This window comes from Mauremys reevesii, linkage group 13, assembly GCF_016161935.1.
Source record: "Mauremys reevesii isolate NIE-2019 linkage group 13, ASM1616193v1, whole genome shotgun sequence".
Taxonomy (NCBI): Eukaryota; Metazoa; Chordata; order Testudines; family Geoemydidae; genus Mauremys; species Mauremys reevesii.
In genome coordinates this window covers 16,022,343-16,035,116 of record NC_052635.1, presented here as the reverse complement: position 1 = coordinate 16,035,116, position 12,774 = coordinate 16,022,343, and the positions used below count along the sequence as shown (strand labels likewise).

The window sequence follows — 12,774 nt, the reverse complement described above, 5'->3', positions numbered from 1 at the left end:
ACTAAGGAGCGTTTCCTCAATAGTAGGAGTTAGAATGCTCCAGTAAGTGCTACTGCAAGGAACATGGAAGCAGTAGGCACGCGTCCGCTTGAGCAAGGGGTGAAGGTTATTGTTCGTCATTTGGCTCTGTGTGTGTTCGCTCCCCGTGCTGTGCTGGCTCTGCGCAAATAACCGACACAGCAGACCTCAACTGAAATGCCCAAGCAGACCGGACTCCAGTTCAGTAGTGAAGGCGCTCGGCCAGGTTTATTGTTAACGAAGCACGGTCCTAGTATCCCGTACAGGACCACTAACACATGTATGTCCATTACAACGGACCAGCTCAGTGAATAGTGGGACTTTCCATTCTCCCCTAGGTGAGACAAAAGATTAAGGCAAGTTATCCCAACATTTATAGACCGAGACAAACCATATGGGTTAAACAACTTACGTGTCGCTTTACGTGTTTTATGACATTTGTTACCTCCGCTTCTAGTTTTCTCCTGATGTTTCAGACAAAATATCCCTATTCACCACCTCTCTTTGTACTTTTACTCCTGATGTTTCAGACAAAATATCACCACTAAACACTATTGTCAAACCATTTTATCATGTGCTAGGCCGGGGTGTTCTTGTGCTTAACATTAAAAAGGTTACAGAGCAGTTTTTAAACTAAGAGATGGGGGAAATCTGATTGCTGCAGAGGAGCACATGGATCGGACAGAAATTTCTCTTAAAGAAGAGTCTATTGATAGAGATTCTCGAGGTTTTAGTCAGGAGGAAAGGATTGAAGAGGATAATCTAAGGGCCAGATCAGATGAGAAACAGTCACATAAAAAATAATCTGACACATCAAAAAAGGGCAGACAAATAAAAAGTGACAAGTTTTTAAAGTGTGTGTACACAAATGCTAGAAGTCTAAATAATAAGGTGGATGAACTAGAGTGCCTCATAAAGGAGGATATAGATATAATAGGCATCACAGAAACCTGGTGGAGTGAGGACAATCAATGGGACACAATCATTCTGGGGTACAAAATATATTGGAAGGACAGAACAGATCGTGCTGGGGGGGGAGTGGCACTATATGTGAAAGAAAATGTAGAATCAAATGAAGTAAAGATCTTAAGTGAATCCACATGTTCCATAGAATCTCCATGGATATGAATTTCATGCTCTAATAAGAATATAATAGTAGGGATCTATTATCAACCACTTGACCAGGACAGTGATACTGACTATGAAATGCTAAGGGAGATTAGAGAAGCTATCAAAATAAAGAACCTAGTAATAGTGGGGGATTTCAATTATCCCCATATTGACTGGGTACATGTCACCTCAGGATGAAACGCAGAGACAAAACTTCTTGATACTTTAAATGAATGCTTCTTGGAGCAGCTAGTACGGGAACACACAGGGGGAGAGCAGCAAAGAGTCTTGTGGCACCTTATAGACTAACAGATGTTTTGGAGCATGAGCTTTCGTGGGTGAACACCCACTTCATTGGATGCATGTCAGGGGGAGAGGCAACTCTCGATTTAGTCCTGAGTGAAGCGCAGGATCTGGTCCAAGAGGTAACTATAACAAGACTGCATGAAATGGTGACCATAATATAATATTTAACATTCCTGTGGTGGGAAGAACACCTCAGCAGCCCAACACTGTGGCATTTAATTTCCGAAAGGGGAACTATGCAAAAATGAGGGGGTTAGTTAAACAGAAATTAAAAGGTACAGTGACTAGAGTGAAATCCCTGCAAGCTGCATGGACACTTTTCAAAGACACCATAATAGAGGCAGTGATGAGCTGCCAAAATATTAACAACAGGTTCCCTCCTCCTCACCTCCTCCTCGTGCCCCATCCAACCCCCCATGTTCCTTGACACCCTCCCCCGTGACCCCTGACCCATCCACCCCCCTTCCCTGTCCCCCGACTGCCCCCTGCCACACCATCCAACCCCTCCTCTCATTCCTGATGGCTCCCCGGGACCCTGCCCCATCCAACCACCCCTTCTCTCTGTCCCTGACTGCCCCCCACCACCTCATCCAACCCCTGCTCCTTCCTGACTGCCCCCCTGGGACCCTTGCCCCCATTCAATCCCCCTGTTCCCTGCCCTCTGACTGCCTCAACCCCTATCCACCCCCCCACAACCCACCAAACTCCCCTGCCCTCTTCCAACACCCCCTCCCTGCTGCCTGCCCCCTTACCACACTGCCTGGGGCCAGGGCCAGGGCCGCTCGGCTGGGACGGGGACTGGTGCCGTGGTGCCCGACTCCCCGGGCCGGTCCGGGCTAGGTCAGCTCAGCCGGGACCAGGACCGGGACTGGCACCGCGGGGCCGGACTCCCCGGGCCGGAGCCGCTCGGCCGGGACCGGGACTGGCGCCGCGGGGCCTGACTCCCTGGGCTGGGCCGGGCCGGAGCCGCTTGGCCGGGCCTGGGACCGGTGCCGCGGAGCCTGAGCCGGGCCGGAGCCACTGGGGCCAGAGCCGGGGGTGCTTGGCTGGGACCGGGCTGGGGCGCTCGGCCGGAGCCAGGCTAGGGCTGGGGGAGCCGCTCAGCCGGAGCCAGACAGGGCCGTGCTGTGCCTCCCTGGAGTCCTCCTCGTGCCCCCCAGCCCCAGCTTAGCTGCCTGCTGCTTGGTTCAGGCTTCCCGCGAACATCTGATTCACGGAAGCAGGGGAGAGGGAGGAGAAGGAGGGCGGAGAGTTCAGGGGAGGAGGGGGATGTGAGCTGGAGCCGGGGGCGGGGTGCACAGCTGCCCGAGCTTTTGTTAAATGTAAAAGCTTTTTTAGAACTGGCTCCAGCTCACCACTGCCATCTGCCCAAAGAAGTCAATGGCTCTTACCTCCATGAGGGAGCGGGGTCTTCCCTCTCAGCCTCTTTGAGAACTAGCACTGCTTGGTTTCATAGGACAAGATGACCTGTCCCCACTGCTCCCTGAGGTGGCCCAGCTTCTGACTGCCCCATCTGGGAGGCTGTCAAACCCCCCAGGGCCTAGCAGACAGGTGGGGAGGAGGTTCCTATTCATGTCACCCTCTGAGAGCCCATAGAAGGGCCAAAGGGAGAATAAAGGGCAAGAGGTGAAGCAGGCCCTGAGCCTCTGCCCCATCCTAACCTCCTCAAATGTGGAGCTTCCTGAGCTTCATTTGGGCAAACAGTCTGTAGCTCTGGCACAAAGGTCCTTCTGCGCCATCTGGGGCAGGGGGATCTCTGCCTGGGAGCACGGGGAATGGGATGGGGGTCAGAGCAAGGAAAGAGGGGAGAGTATGGGAGTGAGGGGAAGAGCTCATGCCCCACATGAAGGAAGTTTGGGGTCAGAGGGAAGGACCCTGGTCCACAGAGAGGGGAGAGAGTTTCTGTCAGTGACAGGGGCCTCCATTTCCCCTCCCACTAGCCCCCCGTTTACGAGACAGAGCAGTACCTGCAGCAGGGAGCGGGAGTTGCTGAACATGGGAGGGGAACCTTTAAGGGCATCAGATGAGGCTCAGCCCTTGCAGCACCTCAGGCACCTTGTGCAACTGCTAGATGATGCGGAGCTGACACATCACCTTGGCTGTGTCCTCCTCCAGCTGCAGGAGAAGGAGAACATGTCAGAGACTGAGACACTGCCCAGGAATCAGGGAGGATTAAGGGCACCTGGAACCAGCATCATTTCCACCCAGCAGCTGCTCATGTCTGAGTGGTGGATTCACCCTCCTGATTCCCAGGATGGAGGCTTCCTGTCCTCTCTAGTGACCTCCACGGCTAACCACACTCCTTGTAGGGTTATCTCCTGCCACCTCCCTCTCAGTGCCCCTGACAGCTGTTCCACCTCTAACCCACCTGGGGACACCGCTCAAGTTCGTAGAACCCTCTCCTCCACCCCTACCTCCATCCCCACCCAGGTAGGGCAGGAGGGATTATGACAGCAGTGAAGGGGCATGTGGGGAGGTTGAGACCTTTCACCAAGTCACCCCAGTGAGAAATGCTGAAGCCACAGGATGGCAGCCCTGGTGAACGGGGCAGGTCAGCAGCCCCTGCTGACTGAATCCTCCCACTCTCTAGAGCGAGTCCAGACCTGCCAGCAGCAGGACAAGCTTCCCCCACCCATGTGCCTCAGAACTGCCTGGCCGGTCACCATCACCCATCAGTCCTTGGCCTACCAGGCTGACAGTGATGGGAGCAACTCTGGGTGGTGGCTCGGGTGACATGGACACTAGGCCATGGGGAAATGGGTGCAGCTCTGTGGGGCAGGAAAGGTTCACAGAGAGCACTTTGGGGACTCTCCTGCCCTTCCCAGGAGTGAGAGCAGAGCATCACATCCTAAGAACACAAGTCCATGAAGTCCAGAAGTCCCCACTAGGCTCCTTGCTCCCAGGCCAGCAAATGGTGATAGGATGGGAATGAGGCCTGGGCCCCGCCCCAGTCTCCTGAGTCTAATGCCGCTGCTTACCTTGTCCCCCATCAGCTGCTGGGCTTCCCCCAGGATGGAGTATGTGAGGAGCAGCCCAGCCTGGCTAATACACAGCAGGGGGTCGTGGATCACCAGCATTGCTGTCTGGAGGAACTATTTTCTCTGCCCCTCAGAGAAGAATTTACCAAAGACCTAAAACCAACAGGACACGAGGCTTTGGCAGATTGCCCAGAGCCTGCCTCCAAGCCCTGGAGATAGAATGGCCTCAGTGTCTGGTGCCCCAAAGGGAGGGTAAGAGAGCTGCTGTAGCCAAGGCCGTTCATTCCCCAGGAGGCTTTCAGGGTCCCATGGCTCAGGGAAGCCCCTTTATTAAAAGGTGGCAGATGCTTATGGACCAAAGCCTCCAGTGGCTCTTTCTGGAGGGCAATTTATCGCAGGGGCCATGATGGGCTAGAAATAGATCTCTAATATAGATGAGCAGGGCCCACTCTGCTGTGCAGCACACAGAGATGATAGGGGACCCTGTATTGCTTCCAGCAGCGAGATCTCTTGCACCTCAGTGGCTAGAGGAGTGTGGGTGGGGCGGGGGAGGGGTTAGGAGCTGACAGACCAAAGGTCTATTCCCCCCAAATTAGTGATTTCTCTAGTAGCTGGGTATGGCCTGGGCAGCTCCTTGGTTTCTGCCAAAGGGAATCCAATCTGCAACCTGACCAGGATAAGGAGATTCATGTCCCAGTCCCCATCACAGACACTCCTAGGAAACTTTTCTTCTGCTGCAGCAATTCAGCTTGTGGGAGGCAGGACAAGCTCACACAGTTTCTCTCACATGGTGTCTATAGAGCAGCATTCTGTAGATGCACTTGTAGATCCAGGAGCCATTCCAAGGCCTCCTCTGTGATGTTGTGGAAATCACCCATTTCACCTTTGACTCCAGTCTGGGGGCACAGGGTTATGGTGTGTTCCAAGGTTTGGATGTTCTCACCACAGCTGTGAGACGGGGCGGGAGAGGGATTGATTTTCTACTTGTGCAGCAAGTAGTCACAACTTGGGTCAGTGACAATGTGCTTCTTTGGCACAGTGGCTGAGGTCCAGATACTCTGCCATTCCCTGGCCGGGTGGAGACATGAGGAGGGCACATGTGGTCCATATTGGCTCTGGAGCTCACTGTGTCCCCTACCCAGTTCCCAGGTTGGGGCATTCTGCTTCCTGACTGGCAATGGAATTGGGCAAACCCCACCTCCTTTCTCTGCTTCTACAGGGTGCAGGGAAGTAAACAAGGGTCTGATCAAGCACTAGTGACTGACTGACCCAGTGCTCTCCTCTCAGACACTTGGGGATCAGCCAGAGGGACAAGGAGCAGAGAGACACCCAGAGCCATAATCCTCTATTAACTCACCCACCCGGGGAGTCTCCTTATGCCACGTAGCAACGGCTCCATATAAGACACTCAAATCACAGCAACTAGCGAGGTTCCAACGTGGGACCTTTAGCACCAGCCTGTCTCACTGGGTGCTGGGTGAGGAATTCTGAGCGGGAAATAAGGATTGGCCTCTTGTCCTGTCTCCAGGACGCATCCACTGCAGGGACCCCAGCCAACCCCACTCCCTGAGCTGTGTCCTACCCTGCCACAGTGTCCTTACCTCCCTCACCCTGGCTGTGTTTTTACAGCCCAGTGCCAGTCGTGGCACCACAGATCTCCTGCCTCGTGTATGGTCAGCCCTGGAAGAGAGAGAGAGACACTTTGATCATTCTGGTTGCAGTTTCTCTTCCTTCCAATCCCATTGGTGGCTGCCCAGTGGAGTGGAGAAGAACAGAGGCAGAGAGAGACTTGTTCTCCAGCTGGGGTCAGGCTGAGAGAAATTGTCTGGGGTCCCATTATCCACCTGTGGTCACCCTCAGTCCCCTGTTGGGTTCCGTGTCCCAGTGGGTTCCTTACCCCTCTGATCAAGCAGCAGCTGGTACAGCCAATAAGTTCCCTCCCTGTCATGCCAGCTGATGTCCTTGTCTGGGTCACTCACAAACAGAGCCAACTGTGCCACATGGTGACCCATCCTAGGGAACTCTGCTGAGATCTAATGGAAGAGAGAGGAGAGGAGACTCCATCAGCATTTTCCTGTCAGATCCCTGTCCCCCCTGGGCCAGAAGGCTCCTTCCCCTTAGCCCCTGTGCAGGAGATGCTGGGGGGAGAGGAGCCCGAGATAAACTCTTCATTTGCTCTGCTGCCAAGGGAGCCAGGAGCTGCTTTGGGATGCCAAGCAGTGGCTGGAGCGTGGTCCCTGTCAAGGTTCCTTCCCCACTCTGAACTCTAGGGTACAGATGTGGGGACCTGCATGAGAAACTCTAAGCTTAATTACCAGCTTAGATCTGGTTTTTCTGCTGCCACCCAAATCATTTAAGAGTTATTTGGAAACTCTGTCTACTTCCCCCCTAGAATATCTCCCTCCTAAATACTATTACCCTTCCCTGGGTAGCCTTGAGAGACTCGTCCACCAATTTCCTGGTGAACACTGATCCAAACTCTTGGATCTTAAAACAAGGAGAAATTAACTATTCCCCCTCCTTTCCCCCCACCAATTCCTGGTGAATGCAGAATCAACCCCTTTGGATCTAAAAACAAGGAAAAATCAATCAGGTTCTTAAAAAGAAGGCTTTTAATTAAAGAAAGAAAGGTAAAAATCATCTCTGTAAAATCAGAATGGAAAATAACTTTACAGGGTAATCAGATTCAAAGAGCCCAGAGGAACCCCCTCTAACCTTAGGTTCATTTACAAGTTGAGAAAACAAAGATAAACCTAACATGCCTTGCCTGGCTGTTACTTACAAGTTTGAAATATGAGAGACTGATTCAGAAAGATTTGGAGAGCCTGGATTGATGTCTGGTCCCTCTTAGTCCCAAGAGCGAAAAATCCCCGAAACAAAGAGCGCACAAACAAAAGCCTTCCCCCCACCAAGATTTGAAAGTATCTTGTCCTGTTATTGGTCCTTTGGGTCAAGTGTCAGCCAGGTTACCTGAGCTTCTTAACCCTTTAAAGGTAAAAGGATTTTGGTGTCTCTGGCCAGGAGGGGTTTCATAGTATTGTACACAGGAGGGTTGTTCCCTTCCCTTTATAGTTATGGCAATCCCCTTAAAGGCCCAGGGACAACACATAACCAGGACAAGAAGAACTTGACTCAAGCCTATCTCATTCCCTGCTCTGACTCTGCCTCCCCAAGAGGAACACTCCGAACCCACAGCCCCTGCATCAGCAGATCCTACAGCCCGTTGGAGCCAGCCCGCCTATGCTTGGAGTCAGAGGTCACTTACGTCAAACTCGGGGAGGGTGACTGCATATCTGAGCAGGGCTGTGCTGCTCCTAATGGCCCTGGCTCTCTCCTGGGACACCCTGGACACGATCCAGAGGTTGACATGCTGTAGGGAAAGGAGGCAGGTCACGATCAATGGGCAGGTGGTGCTTTGCAAATGAGCCCCACCCGCCCAGCCCCAGGGGCCTGAGACATTATGCGCAGGGGGAATAGCTGAGTCATTGATCACAGAGCTTTTAGAAGGGGATTCTTTCTCCCAGGACGCAGCTTGTATCCTGCAGGTCACAACTTGTCAGGGTCTCTCTAGATTGGGACAAGGTTCGGTGTCGGGGCTGGTCCCATCCTCCCAGAACTCCTGATTGATGAAGAGTTCACCAGAAAGGAGACTGAACCCTCGCTCTTCCCTGCCACTAAAATCCTTGGTGGGATGTAAGGAGTCATTGAGAGCACAATTCCCCCAGGAATTTCAGAGCATATCAGAGAGAAGGGCTGATTCCCTGGGGTCCTCCTGTTTCTCTAGGAAGGAACGTGTGCCTCTTCTCTGAGAACCATCTCTGGAATCTCATGGGGTGTATGTTTTGGAGGGTGGGAGTGGGGGGCAGGGGAAGGGTGGGTTTTCAGACTCTCACTGCCCAAGACAACCAGGGGCGCTGTGGTTAGTGCTCAACAGAACCAGGCAGAGCTCTGGCTTGAAGTCCCAGCTCCTTCCTCTGTACCTCAAGGAAGCAGGACCTGACACTGCATTGCACTGACCTCCCCAGCCATGGACACCCCACTGGGGACCCAGTTAGGAGGACAGAATAGAAAATGGATCTGACAGTCTCAGCTTACCAGTCCCCCAAAGAGTTACGGTATAATTGGTTCCCAACCTTCCTTATGGGACTCACCTCCAAGATGTAGTGGAGCCTGTCTCGGTCTGGGGACTCTGCCAGCAGGTTCCCCAGCACGGCATCCAGGAGCTCTGGCATGACTTTGTGCAGAGCCTGCAAAGCATGGGTCAGAGTTAGGGAAACTGGGCCTACACCTGCCACAGGATGGGAAGAGGGGTCTCTGGGAAGCACTGGTGAAACCCCCAAACACATATCCTGGCCTCGCTCAATCACATCCCACTGCAGGCAATTGGCAAGATGGGATGACACCCGGATCTTTGAACCATGAGCTTAGTAGGTCTCTGCAGAGGGCCTTGTAGGCAGAAGAGTAGGAAACAGCCAAGTTGCTATGGATGGAAGCTAGGCAAAACACAGCATAAGAAACAAAGAAAGAAAGAAGGGGGTAAGCCTCTAGAGGGAAGGATCCAACCCTGCAGCTTGTTCCATGTCTGCCTACCCCACCCTTAAGTCTGGAGCTCCAGCTAATCCAGGGAGCAGAGACAAGGACCACTCTGGAAGAGGAGGAGGATGTACCTGGATGTCGATGGCGTCCATCTCCGTGTCCAGGGTGAAGACTGAGCCAAGGGCAGCTTGCAAGAGGTGGGACTCTAGGTCAGGCTCAAGGGCTGGTTTCATGGTACTGGCAAGAGAGAGGAGCTGGTTTCAGACTGCGCAGAACGGGGGTGGGACTGTCGCCAACATGGACATGAAACAAAAAGGGCTATAGGCACAGGCTGGCAAGAATGGAAACCGAGTCCCCTTACCCCCTCACCCTGAACCATGAAGGATTACATGGACTCTGGCCATTAGGCCGCGCTACCCCGCCTGCAAGAGGGGGATTATATGGACTCTGGCTGCATGGGTATCATTGAGGCTTAGACGGGAGATCCCATGTATCTCCTGGAGGTAAGAACCGTTCACGCTTCTGGGCACTTGGGGCTGTTGCAACAAAGAGGGGGCTCCTGTTACATAGCCTAGTTGTCATCATGACTTTGTTTTTTTCTTCTCAGAGGATGTGTCTGGGATCCTGGAGACTGTTTCCTGCAGGAGGTTTGAGCGGGGAGAGATCACTCACTGTCATGACCCATGGGTCATTAACCCGGGTCTGCAGGGTTCATGGGAGCAGCCACACTCCAGCAGGCCACCTGGAACCCTGCTAAAAACTGATTACCTAGGACTTACGAAGTCCAGACCCAGTTTGAGGCTCCATCCCTGAAGCCTATTGGCAGAGTCCCAGAGAAGCTAATTGGCCCCCGGGGCCTCCTTAAACCAACAGCAGGAACAAGAAGCTATCTGAACACCCGAGCTCCCCTGTCTTCTGGACCATGTGACTCGCTGGGACTCATCTGATTTGAGGGTCTGAACACAATTTGGTCTTTTGCTTCTGCTCTTCCAGTATCCTGACCCAGCTGACTCTCGACTCCTGTCTTCTGAGACTCTGCCTCTGACCACTAGGTCTGGCTGCCCATGACCTGGCCATGACACTGACTTTTCTACAATTCCTCCAATGCCCTTTTCTGCTCTCCAGCTCTGCTCTCCCTGCAAGACACACCAATCCCCTGGCTCCCAAAGTCCTAGTTGCTGCTATTCAAGGGCTCAGAGGTAGTGCTTGTATTGCTTCCTCCCCCACCACAGCTGCTTTTCCTAGGGGAATCTCCCTAGCACAGAGGAGAAATCCGCTCTTCTCTTAGAATCAGTCCTGGCATCAATTCAGGAAGTCATAGAAGGGACGGTCTGCTAAGCTCCCTCTGCAATGCCACTGTCAGAGACCATTACTGGTGGGTGCCAAGTGAATGCGCAGGCAGCTCCTTGAGAGACTCCTAGGGGCAGGGTAGTCGTGTTTCACAGTGACCTCTGAAAGCCATGCAAAGAGTGCAGCATTGAAAGACTCTCCTGCTGTAACAAAGGGTTTCTGTTCTCCTACATAGTCAGACAGTGAGGCCAGTTTGCAGCATGTGGAAGAGCTGTTTGGTGATGAGTTGGAGGATTCACCATATAGGTGGCAGCAGCAGCTGCAGATCCTGGAGTCCCTAGGGTAGGGTTACCCTGCATCCGGATTTTCCCGGACATGTCCAGCTTTTTGGTTTTTAAATAGCCGTCTGGGAGGAATTTGTAAAAATTGAAAAAGGTCCGGGACTTCCCGCCCAATGCCAGGGCCACCTGGGGGGCGGGGGAGAGGGGGGGGCAAGTGGGGCAATTTGTCCCAGGCCCTGGGCCTCGCAGGGGCTCCCACTAGAGATATTTGGGACCCCTGGAGCAGGGTCCTTCACTCGCTCTGGGGGCCCCAGAAAACTCTCGCGGGGCCCGGGCCCCCGGAGCCTCTTCCGCTCCGGACCTTCAGCGGCAATTCAGTGGCTGGGGGTCCTTCCGCTCCAGGACCCAGCGCCAAAGTTCCCTGAAGACCCGCAGCAGGGGGTCCTTCCACCCTGGCACCCACCAACGAAGACCCCGGGCCCCCTGAATCCTCTGGGTGGCCCTGCCCAATGCAGAGTGCGACTCAGCTTACATGGTGGTCAGGCCGGATTGAGCCGCTCACATCCGGGCCTCCAGAAGCCAGAGCCCCTCCCCTGCTCACCCTCTCCCCCTCCCCTGCAGCCAAAGTCCATTTAATCCCCCTTTGCAGGCAGGGTAGCACGGCCTAATGGCCAGAGTCCATGTAATCCTTCACGGTTCAGGGTGAGAGGGTAGGGGGACTCGGGACCACCCTCTCCACCAAGCCCCAACCCAGGGCCCTGGTAGCGGCAAGCTCTACTTTCCGCTTGCTCGGCGGGGATCCTCCCGCAACACGCCGACCGGTAATACAGCTTTAAGGCTGTTTATCTCTACTTTTCCCCTGGGAATGGCAGTGCTTCTACGGCGAGGGGTCCTCTGGTCTGTTCCTCCCCTGGGTCGTCCTCCGTCAGGGTCTTCGGTGGTGCCTCTGCAGGGCTGATGCCGGGATCCTGGCTCACAGGCCCTCTCTCTGCAGGAGCTAGAAGCATGCGTCCTTCCCCTCCGGCCCTCAGCCCAGACTAAGCTGATCTGCAGGCTTTTATATCTGAGCTCCAGTTGCAGTATACCCAGCAGAACATCCGGGGCGGGGCTTCCTCTGCCAGGAAGGAAGGGTTAACCCCAGATATACCAGTGCGGGGCCGCTCTGCCCTGTTACACCCTCTCTTCCACTTAAGACAGCCGCCTGGGCCGGCTGACCCTTAGTCATCTCCTCCCCTTCCCACCCCGCCCCGACTCGGGAAAAGAAATCTGCATTCACATGAGCTGCTCCCGGCCGGTGTAATACTAGGAAGGAACGGGGTTGGAGGGACATGTACCACCGCATGAGCCATTTGTTTGAGTCCTTCGTGAAGTTAATCCACCTGAGGGGTGCGTGGTCTGTTACCAAGGAGAAGGGGTTCCCTATTAGATAGTACCTCAGCACTTTGTCTGCCCATTTCACTCCCAGGGCCTTCTGCTCTATGGTGGAATACTGGGTCTCTTGGGGGAATAGCTTGTGGCTCAGGTACAAAATGGGGTGTTCTTCTCCCCCCACGTCTTGCGACAGTACAGCCCCCAACCCTACCTCCGTGGCCTCCGTCTGGAGGATAAAGGGCCTTGTGAAGTCGGGTTGGATCCCGTGTCAGCCATTCTCGCAGGGTGCCAAAGGCCTTCTCGCAGGCCTCCGTCCACTGGACCTTCCGTGGCTGGGCGCTTCACATCCAATCTGTCAGGGGGGCGGTGAGCGTGGCAAAGTCCGGCACAAACCGGCGATAATATCCGGCCAACCCTAAGAACTTTCGTACTTGCCTCTTGGTCGTGGGCATTGGATAGTTCCTCAAGGCTTCCAACTTATCTACCAAACGGCATATTTTCCCTTGGCCCACCATATAGCCCAGGTAGGTCACTTCTTTCTGGCCCAGGTGACATTTCGCTGGATTTGCGGTGACCCCTGCTTTGCCCAGCGCCCGCAGCACCTCCGCGAGATGCTGGAGGTGTTCCTTCCAGTTGGCACTATAGACGATGTTGTCCGTCAGCATCTCCTGCAGCAAGCCGACCCGTGTGACGATCTGCAAGAGTTAATTGGCGATAACTGGAGCCATGGCAGACCGTAGTGGTACCGCCTCTGGATACCATGTTGCATAGTCAACCATGACCAGGATATACTTGTGGCCGGAGCTACTGTTCTCCAAACGCCCCACTAAGTACAAACCTATCCATTCAAAGGGTGTCCCAATCACCGTCAAGGGCACAAGGGG

The 12,774-nt window shown here is 54.1% G+C and overlaps 1 protein-coding gene across 13 annotated transcripts in view; it reads right to left on the bottom strand.

Annotated features, from left to right (window-relative positions):
• Window positions 1-219: 219 nt before the first annotated feature.
• The window catches only part of LOC120380340, a 30,537-nt gene continuing 17,982 nt past the window's right edge, over window positions 220-12,774 (bottom strand). For 4 of the 13 annotated variants that reach the window (XR_005587718.1, XR_005587726.1, XR_005587728.1 and 1 more), the window contains 8 exons: window positions 9,080-9,185; window positions 8,564-8,659; window positions 7,678-7,782; window positions 6,310-6,445; window positions 6,014-6,092; window positions 4,413-5,360; window positions 3,402-3,549; window positions 220-352 (listed from right to left, as the gene is read on the bottom strand). Coding sequence is in view for 1 of the 13 variants with exons in the window: in XM_039497976.1 (XP_039353910.1) it covers window positions 6,019-6,092; window positions 6,310-6,445; window positions 7,678-7,782; window positions 8,564-8,659; window positions 9,080-9,185 (517 nt within the window). In the remaining 12 variants the exon portion in view is untranslated. Of the gene's footprint in view, window positions 353-3,401; window positions 3,550-4,412; window positions 5,361-5,769; window positions 5,900-6,013; window positions 6,093-6,309; window positions 6,446-7,677; window positions 7,783-8,563; window positions 8,660-9,079; window positions 9,186-12,774 lie in introns of all 13 variants that reach the window. The other 9 variants (XR_005587724.1, XR_005587719.1, XR_005587721.1 and 6 more) reach the window with 9 other exon arrangements.